The sequence below is a fragment of the Oncorhynchus keta genome, chromosome 21, assembly GCF_023373465.1.
Source record: "Oncorhynchus keta strain PuntledgeMale-10-30-2019 chromosome 21, Oket_V2, whole genome shotgun sequence".
Lineage (NCBI taxonomy): Eukaryota > Metazoa > Chordata > Actinopteri > Salmoniformes > Salmonidae > Oncorhynchus > Oncorhynchus keta.
Genome location: NC_068441.1, coordinates 6,365,995 through 6,386,243, shown reverse-complemented (window position 1 = coordinate 6,386,243; position 20,249 = coordinate 6,365,995). Strand labels below are relative to the sequence as shown.

The following is a 20,249-nucleotide window of genomic DNA, read 5'->3' as shown; positions in this document are numbered from 1 at the left end:
TCTCTTAAACCCTCTCTCTCGTTCCCTCACTTCTGTTTGCTGCTTTTGCAACAGTGACCCTTGTCCTATACATTGTGTTAAACTCAACCCCTGTTCTCTCTCTGTTTCAGTGGGAGATAGTTCAGACAGTGGTGAACGGCTCCCTCCTCTACACCTACAGTGTGTGTAACATCGACGCGGGGGAGCAGGACAACTGGCTCCGAACCACCTTCATCCAGAGGCGCCCGGGGACCACCCGCGTCTCTGTGGAGCTGCGCTTTGTCATGCGGGACTGCAACACCTTCGACGGCGCCTCGCTCGCCTGCAAAGAGACCTTCAACCTGCACATGTCCGAGGCCGATGCCGACGTGGGCACCATCTTCCGCAAGGGCCAGTTCCGCAAAGTGGCCACCATCGCGCCGGACGAAATCACGCGAGGCCGCGGGGCGCTGAAGGTCAACGTGGAGACACGGGCAGTGGCCCCTCTATCCAGGAAGGGCTTCTACCTGGCCTTTCAGGACATGGGAGCGTGCGTGGCACTGCTCTCTGTCAGGGTGTACTACAAGACGTGCCCGTCCACCGTGCAGAGCCTGGCCGCCTTCCCAGAGACAGTGGCGGATGCCCTGAGGGAGGTGGAGGGAACATGTGTTGAGAACGCAGTGAGCCAGGCCACCCCACGCATCTACTGCACAGCTGAGGGAGAGTGGGTGGTGCCCGTGGGACAGTGCCAATGTCGCGCAGGCTACGAAGCTGTTGGAGACTCCTGCCAAGGTAAGACTTACAGCCAGGCTTCACATATTGCATCTCTCTACACATCCCGACCCTCTGCCTGTTGTAGTGTTGGCCTAAAACAGGCTCTGTTGTATTGGGCGTTAGTTTTAAACAGTAGCTGTATTTATAGAAGCACAGGGCCTAACCACCACCCTGACTGGGTTTGAGAAATGACTGCATGGGAATGTTAATTGTAGTTTCTTCAGTGATTTCAAACACCTCAGAAATAAAAACGGTGCATTTCTCTGGATTCAGAGGAATGAATTTAGAGAGAACAGGGGAAGGTGTTTGGACAAGTTTTTGTTTGTTTAGTTTTGATTAAGTTGCTCTATAACACCAATAACAGAGTTTTAGGATTGTAGCACTATTTCCAAACATATTATGGGAGAGGAACAGAGAGAGGGACTGTCAAGGGAGAATATGTCAGAGATGAATAAGCATAGAGGAAGTTTTTGAACGTTTTGACTGCGGTTAAGAGGTCTCCTGGTAATGATACCTGTTGCTGTTGGCCAACATTCTTTCCACTGTGTTTGTCTCTCATACTTAGGAATGAGGTGGGTGAGGAGGATACTGTTTGATAGACAAGGAAAACTGGACAAGAGAAATCGGACTATAGAGGCTTGAGGCTTAAGAGTGTTAAGTTTAAATAAGAATGTTGCTGTTTAAGAACGTGCAAATGCTTGTAAACCGTCCAATCTGGGGGGTTTTAGGCGAGGAGACATTTTTGTATTTTTAAAATGTTCTATTTGAGGACACTGAGTACTCCTAGAAAGAACACACTACGGTAATGAAATTGAAATGGGATGTTTGCTCACATTGTTTGTATGGAAGTTGCCATGTCTTTGGTATTCCAGGGTGTGGTGTGTTAAGCTATCAGGAGGAAACATGGGAGGGAAGGGAGACGGGGAAGGAGAGACAGCGAGGGAGGAACATTACATGATTGTATGCTCAGTGAACTGTGGGGATTTCTGAAAGGAATTCTTTCACCCTCACGTCACCTCCTGTACTGATTGACTGAGGAGAGCAGTGTGGCTCGATGTGCCGACTGAGGAGTACCTGAGTGATGTGTCTTCTCCACACAGCTATTTGTGTGCGCCTGTAGCCATGGCTGCGGTGAACCACAGATTACAGGGACTGTGCCGTCACGCCCATCTCAGTCAGGAAGGGTATACTGAGTCAGTCTGTGGTTTCTGACAGACAAGAGGCTCCCTTGTTCAACAGTCAAAGATTCTAGTCACCTTGTGTGACAGAACTAGTTAGATTGTATCTCTTTTACTCCCTATTACAGTAGTTTATAGACCAGAGGTATTCATCTCTTACCTTACGAGGTCCGGAGTCTGCTGGTTTTCTGTACCTGATAATTCATTGCACACACCTGGTGTCCCGGGTCTAAATCAGTCCCTGATTTAGAACAATGAAAAAAATGCAGTGGAACTGGCTTTGAGGTCCAGAGTAGAGATGTATATAGGCCAAGTAACCAATTTAGCTCATAGTTTGACATGTTGTTACCTTACGACAGAGAAGAAACACTTCCATTTATCTAAACATTGAGAAAGTAGTCCACCATAGCTCTAAGCCTGAGGAAGAGTACTTCAAAGGGGCTGATAGTTCCAGGCGAAAGGGGGAAGGCCAAGCTCAGGAATGTTCCAGGTCCAGAATTCCCCACCTGAAGCGGAAATTGTCAGGGAGTGCTGGAGAGGAAAGGGGAATGTTTTAATACCAGGAAAAAGTCAGATTCCAAACCCTGCTGGACAACCTTGTGATCAGGATACAGGAAACACGTTTTTGTCACCTTTGTAAAAAAACAAAAGAGAAAGGTTATTGTACAGCGGTTGTCATAACGCCTCAAAGCCTGAAGCCAATACGTCAAAAAAAATGTATTAGGGAATTGGGGGGTGGGGGTGGGGGACACACACTCAGTTGTCATAATACCTATCGAGACCTAGGCCAATCTTTCAAAAACATCGAAACGACCGGAAAGTCCAGAAAATTGCCAAATAAAGTGGACGTGACAAACTTGTTCAGTTAATTATTACACTGATTTATAACACCGAGTCATATCCTAATTCTCTGTGTAGTCAAGCAGAAACACGTTCCTGTCCATGACAATGTATTTATGTGATTTCACCAAAGGCCCTCCGGAGAGAATCCGCTGGGAACGAGGAATTAAAGGGGAATGTTGGACCGGGCTGACTCAAATAAGCAGGTTGTCCATGACTCTGTGTGAAGTCGCGAGGGAGGGGAGTTAGTGGTTGGTGGATAGTTGGTGGTCTCATGAGAGCTGGGTTAGTTAGATGTGTGGGACCGCCGGGTGCTTAGTTAGGTGTGGAGTGTAATTTAGTCAAGAGGATTAGTGTGGAGCAACAGGACAGCTTTTAGAAGGATGACATGCCCTGCTTCACTCCACTCATCCGGTCGTTAACACACGCCACGGGCTCTTTAATCCTCGTTCCCACTCGTTAGAACAATGGGCCGGCACAAAGAGCAAAACACATATTCAATTAATAGAAGCCACTGCCACCACCTCTCATTCATCAAGGGCACAGCCGCACATGAAGAGATCAACCGGGACAATGTGAGGCGTTATTTCAGTCCAAGGTCCCCACTGTTAGTGAGTCAGATATTTGAATGTCCTTAAGTTTGCAAGAATATATATATATATATTTTTTTAAATGACACTTAACACAATGCGTCAATAACAAATAACCGCGTTAACACATGCATAATAACATATATCTTTCACATATCTGAAGTTTAACCCACTGCGACTTGAACGTTCTGGAAAGATTGCTCTCGTGCCACTGATATACGCAACGCGCACGCCACCGTTTTGAGGGCTCTGATGATTCAACACAATTTATTTATGGCACCACTCAATCCAAACCCGGTCACAATAGATGAATAGGGGTGGGGGTGCGTTGATACGTGACAGGACTCCTGCTGCTCCTTTTTCAGATGAAATAGGCTGGCCTCCTTTTCTTATGCGCGAGGGGCCCTATACACCCCCACACTCCCCGGGTGACTCCCCAGAGAGAACTCCTGTTGGTACTATAGACTTTAACCCATCCCCCATACATCCATCTATTCATCTCAACCCCCCTACTCAAACTCAAAATCTCGTCCCCATTCTTTTATTGTGGGGCTGGTTGTAACGCAAAGGTCCTTCGGCCATAGTGATTAAGTCACCGGCGGATCCCTCTTGTCCATCACAGGTCACCCTCTTCCCTATAGAGACCAGATGAAAGACTGATCCCCTGGGGAGACATGAGAATAAAGGGAGAGCGAGGAGATAGCTCAAAGGAACCATTCTTACGCGTTCTTAAAGTAAACAGTCGATCCCACAAAAAGCACATTTGCGTTTAGGCTCCAACAACACGGTCGTTCAACAACATCTCCCCTCTAGCAGTTCTTCCTCCAGACTTCCTCTCCCCCGCTCCATCCTGGCATGTTGTCATTTGCCATCAGAGGAAAAGAGGAAGGAAGGAAGCCAAACGTTGCATTGCATTTCTTGCATTCTGGTTTCTGTCCAACACACACACATTAACCCCCACAAGTTCTGGAATGGAAGGTACATTTTTTCTCTATATTCTACAGGTCAATTAAAAATTGCCAGCAGTAACCATGTTGCTAGGGCTCCTCAAACAATAACCACGTCTACATTCACAGTGCTAACCAAAGGGCTAACCAGACCCTTCTTTTACATTGCTGCTACTCTATGTTTATAATCTATGCCTAGTCACTTTAATTCTACCATTGACTCTGTACCGGTACCCCTGTATATAACCTCCACATTGACTCTGTACCGGTACCCCTGTATATAGCCTCCACATTGACTCTGTACCGGTACCCCTGTATATAGCCTCCACATTGACTCTGTACCGGTACCCCTGTATATAGCCTCCACATTGACTCTGTACCGGTACCCCTGTATATAGCCTCCACATTGACTCTGTACCGGTACCCCTGTATATAGCCTCCACATTGACTCTGTACCGGTACCCCTGTATATAGCCTCCACATTGACTCTGTACCGGTACCCCTGTATATAACCTCCACATTGACTCTGTACCGGTACCCCTGTATATAGCCTCCACATTGACTCTGTACCGGTACCCCTGTATATAGCCTCCACATTGACTCTGTACCGGTACCCCTGTATATAGCCTCCACATTGACTCTGTACCGGTACCCCTGTATAAAGCCTCCACATTGACTCTGTACCGGTACCCCTGTATATAGCCTCCACATTGACTCTGTACCGGTACCCCTGTATATAGCCTCCACATTGACTCTGTACCGGTACCCCTGTATATAACCTCCACATTGACTCTGTACCGGTACCCCTGTATATAGCCTCCACATTGACTCTGTACCGGTACCCCTGTATATAGCCTCCACATTGACTCTGTACCGGTACCCCTGTATATAGCCTCCACATTGACTCTGTACCGGTACCCCTGTATATAGCCTCCACATTGACTCTGTACCGGTACCCCTGTATAAAGCCTCCACATTGACTCTGTACCGGTACCCCTGTATATAGCCTCCACATTGACTCTGTACCGGTACCCCTGTATATAGCCTCCACATTGACTCTGTACCGGTACCCCTGTATAAAGCCTCCACATTGACTCTGTACCGGTACCCCTGTATATAGCCTCCACATTGACTCTGTACCGGTACCCCTGTATATAGCCTCCACATTGACTCTGTACCGGTACCCCTGTATATAGCCTCCACATTGACTCTGTACCGGTACCCCTGTATATCGCCTCCACATTGACTCTGTACCGGTACCCCTGTATATAGCCTCCACATTGACTCTGTACCGGTACCCCTGTATATAACCTCCACATTGACTCTGTACCGGTACCCCCTGTATATAGCCTCCACATTTACTCTGTACCGGTACCCCTGTATATAGCCTCCACATTGACTCTGTACCGGTACCCCTGTATATAGCCTCCACATTGACTCTGTACCGGTACCCCTGTATATAGCCTCCACATTGACTCTGTACCGGTACCCCTGTATATCGCCTCGCTTGTTATTTTACTGCTGCTGTTTAGTTATTTGTTACTTTTATTTTCTATTTTTTTTAGAAACTTATCAATCTTTTTACTAAACACTTATTTAAAAAAAAATCTTAACTTCTTAAAGGTTAAGGGCTTGTAAAAGTAAGCATTTCACTGTAAGGTCGAACACCCGTTGTGTTCGGCGCATGTGACAAATGCACTTTTATTTCATAGTTCAAAAGTGACGGGAAGGACAGAGTGATTATCTGCTGTGCTTAGTGTTTCCTTGGCATCCAGTTGACAAGTGTGACTCGAGGATGGAACTCGAGGATGGAAAGGACAAGTGGAAGCAAATCGTCAGGAAAATCCTATTCCATTCTGTTTAAATGCAAAGGTCTGGTTACAGTTGAACCGCAGCCTGAGTTTCCTTCCAAGCCCCCAGGGCACTGACAGAGATACCGTGTTGTTGTGTTGTAACTGAATCACTCTCGCCCCATTGTGTCTATACATATTGTACTAGGACTAATAGTGACCCTCCTTTCTCTTTCAGCGTGTACGCCAGGCTCCTTTAAAGCGTCCTTGTTCAGTGAATCCTGTGAGGTTTGTCCGAAGAATACTGAGCCATCTACAGCCGGCGCCTCCCTGTGTCCATGTACGGAGGGATTCTACCGCTCCCCATCAGACCCTCTCACGTCAGCCTGCTCTGGTAAGAACCATGGCCAGATAGTCGCCTACAGCAGGGCGTACCACCAACAAAGGTTTTATCCACTTCTACGGCTTTTCCTTCAGTTATTCTGTGGCCGACCCTTGGTTTACCTCATACCCTCATACAATACATTGTCTTTATATCATCGTCGTGGTGATAGAGGAATCTGAGGATTGTTCATCGGGTGTATTAGCATGTCGGAATGTCTCGTAATAACTCTGTCTACTCTTTGCCTCCTCCTCCTTTAGCCCCGCCCAGCGCCCCTCGTGACCTGGCCTCCACCACTCTGTCAGCGGACGGCAGGCTGCAGCTGTCCTGGAGCCCGCCGCTGGTGACAGGAGGCCGCCGGGACATTTGCTACAGCGTGGTGTGCGAGCGCTGCGCCGGGGCCCTGTGTGTGCCTTGTGGGGACAAGGTCCGCTTTCAGCCCGACCCCACGGACCTCCAGGACACCGTGGTGACAGTCAGCGAGCTGGAGCCCCATCTCAACTACACGTTCACTGTAGAGGCCCGCAGCGGAGTGTCTCAGTACAGCAGCCAGAGACCCAGCAGCACCATCACCACCGCTCTGCACTTCACTGATCCCCCCAAGGTGACGTCCATCCGTCTGGACGAGCGGAGCACCACCAGTCTGTCTCTGTCCTGGGCTCTGTCCCGCCGAGCACCATCCCACGTCAACCACCGCTATGAACTCATGTACCGCAGGAAGGTAAGACATACAAAGGCACGCGTCCCTCCTCTCTCTCTCTCTCTCTCTCTCTCTCTCTCTCTCTCTCTGTCTCTCTCTCTCTCTCTCTGTCTTCTATCTCTCTCTCTGTCTTCTATCTCTCCATATCAGTCCCACATGAAACTGACACACAGCACGTCTAACAGTACTAGTGTAGCTAGTGTAGTGAATCCCCTCTCAGTCCTCCTCTCTCTCTCTCTGTCCCGTGCAGGAGGACGACAGTGAGCGTGATGTCACCACATACACAGTCCTGGTTCTTGAGAAGAGTTCGGTGCAGATCAGTGACCTCTCCCCTGGCACGGCCTACATGTTCAGAGTCCAGGCTCTCAGCCCAGAGGGGAAACCAGGGAGTTACAGCATGGAGCATGAGTTCAAGACCCTGCCCATGGGTAAGTGCCCAAGAAACTGGAGACTGTTCTTTTTCTCCAACATCCAAATAAGATTTCTTTGCCACTCGAGTGTGTCGTGGTCTAACTGTGTTCTCTGGGGTTTTCAGCGGAGTCTCAGATCCAGAGCAACTCCACGGTGGTCATGGGAGCTGTAGTAGGAGGAGGAATCATGCTGCTGGTTGTTGTAGTCGTTCTACTACTACACAAACGGTTAGAACACACTACTGCTATCATATCCCTCTGTCCTAAGATAGTATATGATTGTGGGTGGTTCAAGGGCCAGAGCTGATTGAGAATGTAATGCCATGCAATCTGTAAGATGTTGTTGAAAACTGTAACTGTAGCTGACTGAGTCTGTGGCTGAAGACGAACTTGCCCTTTCTTCTCCGGCAGCCCGCCTATGATAAAATGGATCGACAATGTTCAAACTTGAGAGGAGATTGACGAAATGAAAAGCCACGTCGTGGCTCTAGCTAAACTTGTCTAGTCACCACAGGAAGCATGTTGATGGGTCTCTAGGCTATTTAGTTAGGGATGCCTCGATATGAATGTCTTAGCATTGCCTATTGTCTGACCAGTCCTAATAGTTACTGTGCTTCCTAACAGGAGACTGAACTTCCGTCACCGACAGCGATCAGAGGACCCCTACTTCTCCAGTTCAGGTAAGAACCACAGCACCCGTGAATATGTACCTAAGATTAGATTAGAGACGTGTCCTACCTGAAGAGATTATCTCCCATCTCCACCGCCTTCACTAATTGTCTTTCGCACTTCCTCAAGATCAACTGAAGCCCCTGAAGACCTACGTTGACCCACACACGTACGAGGACCCCAACACGGCTGTCCTGAAGTTTGCCAGCGAGATTAATCCAAGTCTGGTCACGAAGCAAAAAGTCATTGGAGCCGGTAAATGTCCAAATAGTTTACAGTAACATTTTGAACAGATCTCTCCGATCCCCTAAACCTCAAGATGAAGATTGCTGTATTAGTGTTCATCTCTGTGTGTGTTTCCGTTTCTCAGGTGAGTTCGGTGAGGTGTACCGCGGTCTGATGAAGGCTCCAGGGAGAGGAGAGGTGGCGGTGGCCATCAAGACGTTGAAGCCAGGCTACACAGAGAAGCAGAGGCAGGACTTCCTAAGTGAAGCCAGCATCATGGGCCAGTTCTCCCACCAGAACATAATTCGCCTGGAGGGAGTCGTCACCAAGTGTGAGTCCCTGCTCTCAGACACTGGTGGTGTCTCAAGTGGCACCCTATGCTCTATATAGTGCACTACTTTTGACTAGACCCCTATGGGAACTAAAGGGACTAGGTTATCATTTGGGACATGGCCACTGATTGACCACTGATTGATCCTCTACTGATTCACTGAATGGTCATTTGTGAGTTATTGTCCTTATCTAGCAGAGTCCCATATCTCCCATCTCCTATCCATGTGCCTCATTCGTTGACATGAAGAACTAAAATGTGCCCCTTTTCTATTTATTTATTCAAGCAGTCAAGCATGCCATGATTGTGACGGAATACATGGAGAATGGGGCACTTGACAACTATCTAAAGGACCACGATGGGGAGATTTCCTCGTACCAGCTGGTGGGCATGCTGCGTGGCATCGCGGCGGGCATGAAGTACCTCTCTGACATGAGCTACGTGCACCGAGACCTGGCTGCCCGCAACGTTCTGGTCAACAGCAACCTGGAGTGCAAGGTGTCTGACTTTGGCCTGTCCCGCGTGCTGGAAGACGATCCCGAGGGCACCTACACCACCAGCGTGAGTCAACCCTCCATAGTACTGATGCTAATGTATGGGAACAGAGTGGGGGCATCACAATCTACCATGTGCTTTGCAATTTGGAGCCGAGTTATGTCTTTACATATTATTGGGAACAACGGATGAATAATGCCATCAGTGAGCCTCCTGAAACCTTTACGTTAGTAACAGCTCATTCTTATGATGTGTTCTTGTTGCTGTTCCTTCAGGGAGGGAAGATCCCCATCCGCTGGACCGCCCCTGAGGCCATCGCCTACAGGAAGTTCACCTCGGCCAGTGACGTATGGAGCTTCGGCATCGTCATGTGGGAAGTCATGGCCTTCGGAGAGCGACCCTACTGGGACATGAGTAACCATGAGGTAGGTCCTACGCTTAATCTGTCACGTCTCAGGGAAATGACAGGGTTCTGTAGGTTTGGTTAAACACAAGGCCTCTGATGCATCACCTCTGGGTATTTATTCTGGGTGCATAGTGTTTAAAACAACCCACTCAAGGCCACCAAGCCAAAATAGTTCCCACAGTCCCTCTTCACATAAAACTGTTAGTGTCCTCACATTATACCCTGATGAAGACAGCTTGTCTGTCCAAACGTTGGACTTAAACATTTTTTTTGCATCTAGAGCTCCTAGAGTGTGCGGCTCTCCTTTATTTAAAAGAAAAGTGTCCACACATTAACACAAAACATGTTCTTAGAGTCTGTTGGCCTAGGCGTGGTCTAAGACAACAGTGGGCAATAAACACAAGCTCTGTGAGAACACAGTCCAAACCCCGCTTCCTCCTCTCCTCAGGTGATGAAGGCAATTAACGAGGCCTTCCGGCTGCCTGCGCCCATGGACTGTCCATCCACCGTTTACCAGCTAATGCTGCAGTGTTGGCTCCAGGATCGCTCCAAACGACCCCGGTTCCCTGACATCGTTAACATCCTGGACAAACTGCTCCGGAGCCCAGAGTCTCTGAAAACCATCGCTGACTTTGATCCCCGGTAAGATGCCAATGAATGAAGCTGATCTCCCCTGGACTTGACAGTTTATCTTGTTCAAATCACATACTGTAACTGTAACACTTACTTACCAATATATTTCCCTGTTCTTACCCCACAGTGTGTCCATCCGCCTCCCCAGCACCAGTGGCTGTGACGGCTCCCCCTTCAGGTCTGTGCCGGAATGGCTGGAGTCCATCAAGATGAGCCAGTACACTGAGAGCTTTGCCTGCGCTGGAATCACAACCATGGAGCAGGTGCTGGCCATGAAGCATGAGTAAGTACTACACACATGTTCAGTGACCACATGGCACAGATGCATCATCCTCACCACATTGCAGGGCTTAGTTGGCACCCTGCCACATTTGAACATACAGTAAAAAGTATTCAGATCTTTGTTAAGCATTTGTTGTCCGGTATGCCACACGATCAGTAATGGAATGCGACACTCTCATTCACTGAATGCTGCACCCGCCCGGCCCCCCCCGCACCCCGCCCACCTCATTACCCCCATACCATTCCTCACTGCCCCACCCTCAAAAGCATCATTGTACTCGGCTCCAACGGAATATATGACTTTCCATATTTTGCTGTGTCATGTTCAGGTCGGAAGTCGCAATCACATTGTATACTTTCCCTTAAAAGCTCCTCTCTCTATCTGCCTTCTCTCTCGCAGCGACATCAGGAACACTGGCGTGAGGTTACCAGGTCACATGAAGAGAATCGCCTACAGCATCCTTGGACTGAAAGACCAGACCAGCTCACTTAGTGCTTGCAGTACAGTGTTTGCCGTGTGAGACCCCCCAGCCTGAGATTCCCCAGAATAGGACTGCACTGAACATCTCATTTCACTGTCACACTTAATGGAGCAAGTTGGGTTGAGCATGGTTGTACTAATGTCAGAGCTGCGCTGCTTCAGACTGATCGGCGGCATGATTGAAGAGGACCCCGCCAGCCAGCCAATCAGAAATGGCAGACGTGTGAAAACGTCGAAGTACCCCATGACAAGAGACACTGAGAGATGTGGTTACAGGTTACAGAAAAAGTCATGTAATCAAGAACGTTTTATATTATCAAGTGTGGATATACTGTATAATGGCAGATAGGAAACCACAGCCTTTTGAAATGGCCGCGTGATGACTCGGGAACAGGAAGGATGGCCCCACTTTGTATTTTTCTCTGAAGTCTGACAAGCGAGAGACATTCAAGCTAAGGCATTCCAGGACCAGGGCTCCCTCCTCCTCAAGCACTCCCTTATTCCACCAGTGACTTCTGGACTCTTATTAGTTTTTTTTTTATAAAGATTTGAGGCTCTGAAATAACAGATGGATAGATGAGAATGCCTGTCTACTCAAAATGACAGGTTTATTGGTCTTCGGAATATTTCCGCTCAGGGCAAGAGATCAGATACTCTTTATCTTTTCTGTTTGATTTTATAGGTTCCATTCCGACTGCAATCCACCTCATATACTTTTCTCCTGCATTTTGAAATAGTTTTTTTCATTTTTCATTCATTTCTCTAGTTTACCGTTTGCCTCCATCTAGTCTTATAGTGGTTCTTCCATTATTATTTAATATTTATTGTATTTTGTATTTATTATATTTGTTTAATTAAAAAGACACTGATCTGGCACATGTTTGTATATATGTGTTTTTCAGTCCAATAACATCAGTGTTGCCTTGGGACTGAATCGCCTGTCTGAATTCAATCAACTAGCAGAAAATACATTTTGGTACATGAATCACATTAAAAACAGGCAAGAATGTTTGATTGAAATGGATGAATTGAAATGGAGTTTTCCTTGACACCCACCCTCCAAATCAAAGTTGGTTGTGTCCACAGTTTACCAGATGTTATAGCAGGTGCAGTGCAATGCTTGTTTGACTAGCTCCTAACAGTGCAGTAAAACGTCAAACAAGCACACACATAATCCAGAACTAAAATCAAGAAACGTCAGAATGAATCCAATTAACAACCCAAATAACACAGTTAGCTAATACGGTTGTCGAAGCAGAGTCCGCTTCGATGTCAATTGGTGACTGTACCATGGTAGTCTGAAATGTCACATCTCCACTCTACTGTACTTCATCAAATATGCATCACGAGCTACTGAGCCCCTGCTACATTCCCTGTATCTGGGACTTCGCGTTCATTCCTCTTCAATGAACAATTGACTCATCATTTTGAGTTGGACAGCAATTACAGAACGTTTCTAAATGTAATGCTTAGTATTAACACAGTGTGTTTATCCATTTCAACGTTTCACATAAAACCATGTTTATTTTTGCATGAATCTACAGTGGGGCAAAAAAGTATTTAGTCAGCCACCAATTGTGCAAGTTCTCCCACTTAAAAAGATGAGAGAGGCCTGTAAATTTTCATCATAGGTACACTTCAACTATGACAGACAAAATGAGAAGAAAAAAAATCCAGAAAATCACATTGTAGGATTTTTTATGAATTTATTTGCATATTATGGTAGAAAATAAGTATTTGGTCAATAACAAAAGTTTATCTCAATACTTTGTTATATACCCTTTGTTGGCAATGACAGAGGTCAAACGTCTTCTGTAAGTCTTCACAAGGTTTCACACACTGTTGCTGGTATTTTGGCCCATTTCTCCATGCAGAGCAGTGATGTTTTGGGGCTGTTGCTGGGCAACACGGACTTTCAACTCCCTCCATAGATTTTCTATGGGGTTGAGATCTGGAGACTGGCTAGGCCACTTCATGACCTTGAAATGCTTCTTACGAAGCCACTCCTTCTTCGCCCGGGTGTTGTGTTTGGGATCATTGTCATGCTGAAAGACCCAGCCACGTTTCATCTTCAATGCCCTTGCTGATGGAAGGAGGTTTTCACTCAAAATCTCACGATACATGGCCCCATTCATTCTTTCCTTTATACGGATCAGTCGTCCTGGTCCCTTTGCAGAAAAACAGCCTCAAAGCATGATGTTTCCACCCCCATGCTTCACAGTAGGTATGGTGTTCTTTGGATGCAACTCAGCATTCTTTGTCCTCCAAACAAGACGAGTTGAGTTTTTACCAAAAAGTTATATTTTGGTTTGATCTGACCGTATGACATTCTCCCAATATTCTTCTGGATCATCCAAATGCTCTCTAGTAAACTTCAGACGGGCCTGGACATGTACTGGCTTAAGCATGGGGACACGTTTGGCACTGCAGGATTTGAGTCCCTGGTGGCGTAGTGTGTTACTGATGGTAGGCTTTGTTACTTTGGTCCCAGCTCTCTGCAGGTCATTCACTAGGTCCCCCCGTGTGGTTCTGGGATTTTTGCACACTGTTCTTGTGATCATTTTGACCCCACGGGGTGAGATCTTGCGTGGAGCCCCAGATCGAGGGAGATTCTCAGTGGTCTTGTATGTCTTCCTTTTCCTAATAATTGCTCCCACAGTTGATTTCTTCAATCCAAGCTGCTTACCTATTGCAGATTCAGTGTTCCCAGCCTGGTGCAGGTCTACAATTTTGTTTCTGGTGTCCTTTGACAGCTCTTTGGTCTTGGCCATAGTGGAGTTTGGAGTGTGACTGTTTGAGGTTGTGGACAGGTGTATTTTATACTGATAACAAGTTCAAACAGGTGCCATTAATACAGGTAACGAGTGGAGGACAGAGGAGCCTCTTAAAGAAGAAGTTACAGGTCTGTAAGAGCCAGAAATCTTGCTTATTTTCCACCATAATTTGCAAATAAATTCATTAAAAATCCTACAATGTGATTTTCTGGATTTTTCCTTCTCATTTTGTCTGTCATAGTTGAAGAGTACCTATGATGAAAATTACAGGCCTCTCTCGTCTTTTTAAGTGGGAAAACTTGCACAATTGGTGGCTGACTAAGTACTTTTTTGCCCCACTGTATATGCTATCTCAAACCTTTATTAATGTCCAACTGTATGGGCTAATTGATTATTATTCTTGTTATGTACTTCTTCAAAAGAATATGCCGTTTTGCGCTCTGGACGGACCTAAATGGTAAATGAAGATAGATGAATAAAGGAGATAGAGGTGTAGGAAACGACAGCCACTGGCCCCCAGCTCTCGTTCTCTCTCCTACGATAAATATTGCACATGGTTATCCAGGCAGCAAAACATTCACCCACCCTGCCTCACACACACCAACAAAAAAGGACTCCATCTCACACACAGTATAAAAGACGGTACGCGAGGACAAAAGAGAGGGCTGTGGTGGACAGTGAAGTCTCCTCACAGTAAAGCATTGGGCGGATTAATACAGTGGAAAACTGCTGAATATTTGCCATTTCCACCATCTACCTCCTCACTTCAACTTCAAAATCCCGCATGGAGAGAACTCAAGGTAACTTCCCACAATAATTTAGGATCTTCCTCACACTGTTCCAACAATAACAATAAACTTGCATGTCCGTTCAGAAGATGTGTTGTTTTACCTGTGTTATGACTAACTTTACAGGAGACATTGATAAGAAATAGAGGGGCTTATGTAATACTACAGTTAATTGTGGTGAGGATGAAAACTAGCTGCAGTGTGAGTGTGCATCTGGGGGGTAACAGAGGTGTAAATGTCTGTTATTTTCAGGCCACTCTCATCCTACGGGGACGATCCAGTCGATGGGAGACATGTACCTGTTCACAGTGGATGTGAGTGAATACTCTCCAGAGGATGTCATCATCACATCGTCAAACAACCTTATAGAAGTCTATGCGGAAAAGGTGAGCTGAAGTTCCGGTACATCAAACACTTTTTGTGTATAAGTTATTGTTGTTACCAAATGTAATCTGTTTTTTTTTTTTTATCTCCCTTACATTCCTCCTCTTCTCATCATTTGTTCTCACCAGCTAGCAGAGGATGGCACGGTTAGGAACACTTTTGCCCACAAGTGCCAGTTGCCGGGGGATGTGGATCCCATGTCTGTGACAACCTCATTGGAAAACAGTGGTGGCTGTCTGACTCTGACTGTCAAAGCCAGAAGAAATTAGTCTTTCATAGGATGTGGGAGGCGTTGAAAAAGTTTAAACACACACACACAGATCTGGTTGCATTAATTCAGATGATTGTATTCAAATAATTAATTTAATTTAATTCACATTAAATTCTAACTTGGGGAATAGGGTGGGGCATAATGTCCTTAGGACAACATCTATTCTTGAATGAGGCCCCCGGGAATGGTGCTCCGCAGTGCCTAATTTATTCATTAAGTTGATATATGTTTGAAAGGATTTTAATATAGCCCAATGTTTGTTGATTATTTAATGTTACGTCTGTCAGTTCCTCTAAGATAATTTCCAGAATAAACAAATCAAACACCAGCAATGGAAGTCAATAAAATTTCAAGTTAATGCCTTTACTTTGAAAGTAACCGGAAGTTAAGTATTTATTTGTTGTTGCAGGAAGTAGGTTGTCATTAGCGTCACAGCAGCAGAACGGTTTTCGGATGGTGCCTTCAAAATAAAGGTCCGGCTTTGCATGGTTCATAACGTATAAAAATATATAACTACATGGGGAAAAAGCTAAACTAAGTGGAATTACTACTTTATATAAGATCAAGAATATTATAAGGTGGAGAATATTGAGAAATGGTTGGAGCTTAAGTAAATTAATGTAAATAACGTAATAGCCTACTGGTAAAAAAAAAAAAGCTTATTTTATGAGTCTTGTTAATTTACTGTTGTTATTTTTCAAGGATTCAATTTTGAAATGTAATGTTTAAGAAAAGTCTTACTGTATTTTTGTTGTATTGCACAAACAAATTGTACTGTACAGGAAAAACAATCGATTGTGTGTCCAGTCAAGTCTACTAACTAGTGTCCCTAGAACACAAAACAGGTGAGTTTAAACATAAAGCAAGGTCATAGGAAGTGTTGCTGGACTTTTATTGTGGTCAAACAGCTTAAATGGGGTGCCTGGACACCCTGTGGTTCAAATAAAGCACTGCTCATCGGACGCATTGTCATACCAAAAAAACTTCAATGTAAAATACAAATACCTTATTATCTTATTTCTGGTGGACACTTTGGAAAATATACAACATACTATATGTGTATTCAAAAAGTCAATAGAAATGCAAGTACATTTGGTTTAAAGAAAGCATACTTTATTTATCAATCATTTATAGGCGTACAGTTTATTGCATTGGGGGCTATGGAGTTGGTGGAGTAGAGTGTTGCTGGGTAGTTAGATCAGAGTCCCCAATGAAATAACACCATATATGGATTCTACTGAACCTACTGAGTATTCCCAACTCCACTTTTACATCGGCACATATAATACTTGTTTCTCTATAAGCAATATGTTATTCATATACAGTGTTTTGCATTGAAAGCATTTATTTGACTTTGGAAAATGTTTTAAAACCAACATTTAATGCAAATGTTCGATAAATATGAACAAATATGGTCATGTTTAGACAATAATTTGTCATATATATATATTTTTTTAAATACAAGTGAATTACATTTTTCTAATACTTGAGGGACTTATATGTAGGGGAAATTCCGTGACCCGGAAGTACTTACTTAAAGAAACGTCTTAATGTTGATGACGAGACGCTGGGTTGAGTGTCAAGGTAACAACGCTCATTTTTAGTCTCCGGTTCTCTGTTAGCGTTCTCAAAATTTAGTCGCGCAGCGCTACGGTAACGTCAATGTGTGTTAAAATATAATTCATGAACTTCAAAAGGTGCAGGTGGTCCGGTCGGGTACTCACGCAGGGACTCCTTATCGGGTTGTAGACGTGCATAGAGCAGATTCTTTATAGATGCCACGCCAGTGCGTAGTCGACCCACACGATATGGCACAAGTCCTCGATCCTGGGTCGATTGTTGTAGCCGACTGGCACCGAAGTGCAGATAGCAAGGAGTTCTTCAGCAGGATTCTACACAAGAAAAAACGTAGAAACTTTGGTATGTTTCTTGACTTAGTAGCTGCTAAGTTGCCCTGCTTGTATATCATCCATAAATCATACCGTACACAGTTAGCCTTATATTGATTCATTGTCTTTACATTTTAATACAGCAAATATATTTAAAACAATTTTCCAGGTCTTCTGGAGGCTATAGTGATGCCCCCTAATGTGTCTGTGGACACTGTTCACTACAAGATCTTCATATCAGGAAAGAGTGGGGTGGGGAAGACTGCTCTTGCTGCACGTCTAGCTGGATTCAATATTCCCAACATGCACTATGAAACTACAGGTAGGCCTAGTGCAGCTGTGAACATTTGGCATAATGCCTGAATATTTTGGGTTAAATTAACATGTGTCTACAGGGCGTTTCTCAAGTAACAACTGTTCTTGTAGGCATTGAGACCACAGTGGTGTATTGGCCTGTGAAGTTGAGGGAGAGCGGTCGTGTTCTGTTTTTCCGCTTGCAGCTATGGGACTGTGGAGAGAACGCCTTACGCCGATTTGACCACTTGCTTCCGGTATGCTTGAAGTATCACAAGCTTCACCTAGCACAGAAAAAAAGCATAGTAGCATTAAAAAAAACGGCACAATGTTTTGGATATTTCATATGAACAAAAATGATATAATTCCCTTTTCCTGTGCATCTCAGTCCTGTAAGGAGCAGGTGGATGCCATCCTCTTCCTCTTCTCCTTTACTGACCGAGTTTCCTTCAATGATCTGTCCAATCAGATCGCCAGAGGGTCTGAATCTTGTGACAGAGTTGTGAAATTGGTTGTTGGCACCAAGTATCCTTACATTGTTCCCTTTGTGTGTGTGTGTAGTTGACTGTTTTGTGACCAACTAATATCCACTACCCAGAATTCTTTGTTCTTGACAGCGACCTCAGATTTGACCTGTTCATGCATACAGACGTGACGGAGAGAGAGGTGACTCGGTTCCAGGAGGTCTGGGGGTTGCCTGTGTTCCGTATGGGGGGTGACGTCAGCAACGTCAGTAACCTGGGTGAGGTAGCCCCCCTACTGAACTGCTTGGCAGAGCACCTGTGGCACCAGGACTGTGTGTCTACCATCCTTCCAGTCGCCACACAGTCAGAGGCTGCTACTGTGGTACATGTATGAAATCCAATAGGTTGAGAGACAATTGTTTTCATCTCCTACACCACTGCTGTGGTGCACTCAACAGAGGTATCCTGGATTACCTTCTCACATAGGACTGTGGAGAAACAGGACCTGCATTTTAGTTTATTGGGCCTTTGAACATGTTCAACTTTGTGGACAAGCATTCATCCAGGCCTGGAAAATGAAACTTGAGGCAAATGGTGATTCGCAATGTTGGGTTTTTCCTTTTTAGGAACCACTGCCACCTATAGGTTAAACGGGGGAGAAGAAGCAGGCTGTGTTTAAAAAAAAATCAATCTGCATTTACACATTTTTCAAAGTTGTGATCTTGGTAAACAGAAGGGATACAATTAGTAGCCAGTGTTGGAGTAGTGAACTACATATAGGTAAACTAGTAATTTAAATACATTTTGCAGTAGCATGGTGGTAGTTGAACTCATTTCAAATCTAGGTAGTGTTTTCAGTAGTTAAGAACTTTTTTTTTTGTCATGTAGCAGTATAGCTAACTACTGGAACTAAACGCAACTTTTTTTGCAAAAATAAAATATTGGTGAAGTAGGCAAGAATTTCATTTTTTGAGGCATTTAGACCTTCTTAATTCTGAATTTTTGTGTTTTAGGCCAAATTACACATTCTGTTAACATCTGACTCCAGAGTGATATTATGTTCTTGCAATTTGTAGTCTGACATTTCAGATTGAGATATGATTTATAATGTAGTTTGGATGTAGTGAACTACTTTTTCAAAGTAACTTCAGTTAAATAAACTGTTTCTAAAGGGTAGCTTAACTTTCAGTGTGAAGTCATTTGTAGCTTGGTAAACATTTTCAGAGTAACTTCTTGCCAAAATCCATTTTCCGGGTACACCAGTTCCTCAATTTGCAGAACCCCCTCTTCGCACTCCTTCACCACCTGGTCTCCACGGAGCATTGGAGGATAGAAAGAGAGAACATAGGATTGTAGGCTAACCATTTGACAATTGACCTCTACCTTGTCTACGGCTTCAATGGCCTCTTTCAGACAAGGGATCTGAGTCTTGCTCAGTCAGCTTCAGAAACCCGCAGCATTAACCTCAACAAATTCCTCTCTACCAGACCCCCAACCAGTGGAGCCAGGGACTTGCACCACCCAATACTGCTGCTCCTGTCGATGTAGACTCCAATCTGAGGCCTGCTTACCTCCATGATGATCTTCAGACAAGACAGAGAAAATAAACTGACAGCAATAGTGATGAGGGTCTCCTGGTGCATCATGTTGGTCACATATGGCATGTAGAAGGATCAGAACATAGGGTCGTGATGGAGCAAGAATCTCTCCAACCTGAGAGATCACCGCAACTCCAGGCCCAGCAGAAACCTGCAGGTATCAGAGCAGTCACTCAGCCTAAAGCCCCATAACACACAAGTTGGTATAAAATGTCAAACAAATGGAGATGGGGGATTTGGTTTGAGCAAACGGAACAGGAGTTGACGTAGCAAATAACGTCCTGCGCCAAGGTAGGCCACCATAACTTCTCGGAGATCGATTGAGTAGTACGAGAAATACCTGGATGCCAAGCGACGACAGCTGTGCACGCACAGGTCTTATCCCTGTGGGAACGTAGATGCGCTCAGGAGGACAGATAGTGGGTGCGGGCTCCCTCTCCAGAGCCTGGGGAATGTCCACATCTACGTCTCAGACCACAGGGGCTACGACTTGAGAGGAAGGGATTATGGGACCCTCTCCTGTATTGGAGAGATGGGACAGGGCATCGACTTTGGTGTTCTTTGAACCTGGGCGATAGGTCGTGAAGTCAAATCTTGTAAAGGGCCCACCTTGCTTGGCGCGGATTCAGCCTCCATCAGATCAAGTCTACAGGTGGTGCCTTCTGCCCATTTAATAATCTATTTCCCCTCGCCCTG

At 45.3% G+C, this 20,249-nt stretch overlaps 3 protein-coding genes across 5 annotated transcripts in view; all 3 read left to right on the top strand.

The window, feature by feature from the left end:
• The window catches only part of LOC118399999 (ephrin type-A receptor 2-like), a 33,880-nt gene extending 21,913 nt beyond the window's left edge, over positions 1-11,967 (top strand). For 2 of the 3 annotated variants that reach the window (XM_035796319.2, XM_035796316.2), the window contains exons 3-15: positions 111-750; positions 6,316-6,471; positions 6,720-7,180; positions 7,410-7,587; positions 7,695-7,797; positions 8,194-8,249; positions 8,368-8,493; positions 8,609-8,794; positions 9,081-9,355; positions 9,565-9,714; positions 10,144-10,337; positions 10,456-10,611; positions 11,011-11,967. In XM_035796319.2, the coding sequence (XP_035652212.2) occupies positions 111-750; positions 6,316-6,471; positions 6,720-7,180; positions 7,410-7,587; positions 7,695-7,797; positions 8,194-8,249; positions 8,368-8,493; positions 8,609-8,794; positions 9,081-9,355; positions 9,565-9,714; positions 10,144-10,337; positions 10,456-10,611; positions 11,011-11,131 (2,802 nt within the window). In that variant the 3' untranslated portion in view covers positions 11,132-11,967. The remainder of the gene's footprint in view (positions 1-110; positions 751-6,315; positions 6,472-6,719; positions 7,181-7,409; positions 7,588-7,694; positions 7,798-8,193; positions 8,250-8,367; positions 8,494-8,608; positions 8,795-9,080; positions 9,356-9,564; positions 9,715-10,143; positions 10,338-10,455; positions 10,612-11,010) is intronic. The other variant, XM_035796318.2, reaches the window with a different exon arrangement.
• Positions 11,968-14,502: 2,535 nt separating this feature from the next.
• LOC127910542 (heat shock protein beta-7-like) lies at positions 14,503-15,825 on the top strand. The gene is made up of 3 exons (XM_052474592.1): positions 14,503-14,665; positions 14,906-15,039; positions 15,166-15,825. The coding sequence occupies exons 1-3, from the start codon at positions 14,650-14,652 to the stop codon at positions 15,304-15,306; spliced, it is 291 nt and encodes a 96-aa protein (XP_052330552.1). The 5' UTR covers positions 14,503-14,649; the 3' UTR covers positions 15,307-15,825.
• Positions 15,826-16,878: 1,053 nt separating this feature from the next.
• On the top strand, positions 16,879-19,131 carry cplane2 (ciliogenesis and planar polarity effector 2). Its single transcript, XM_035796315.2, has 5 exons — positions 16,879-17,228; positions 17,367-17,519; positions 17,624-17,748; positions 17,880-18,016; positions 18,118-19,131. The coding sequence occupies exons 1-5, from the start codon at positions 17,084-17,086 to the stop codon at positions 18,347-18,349; spliced, it is 792 nt and encodes a 263-aa protein (XP_035652208.1). The 5' UTR covers positions 16,879-17,083; the 3' UTR covers positions 18,350-19,131.
• The last annotated feature ends 1,118 nt before the right edge of the window (positions 19,132-20,249 follow it).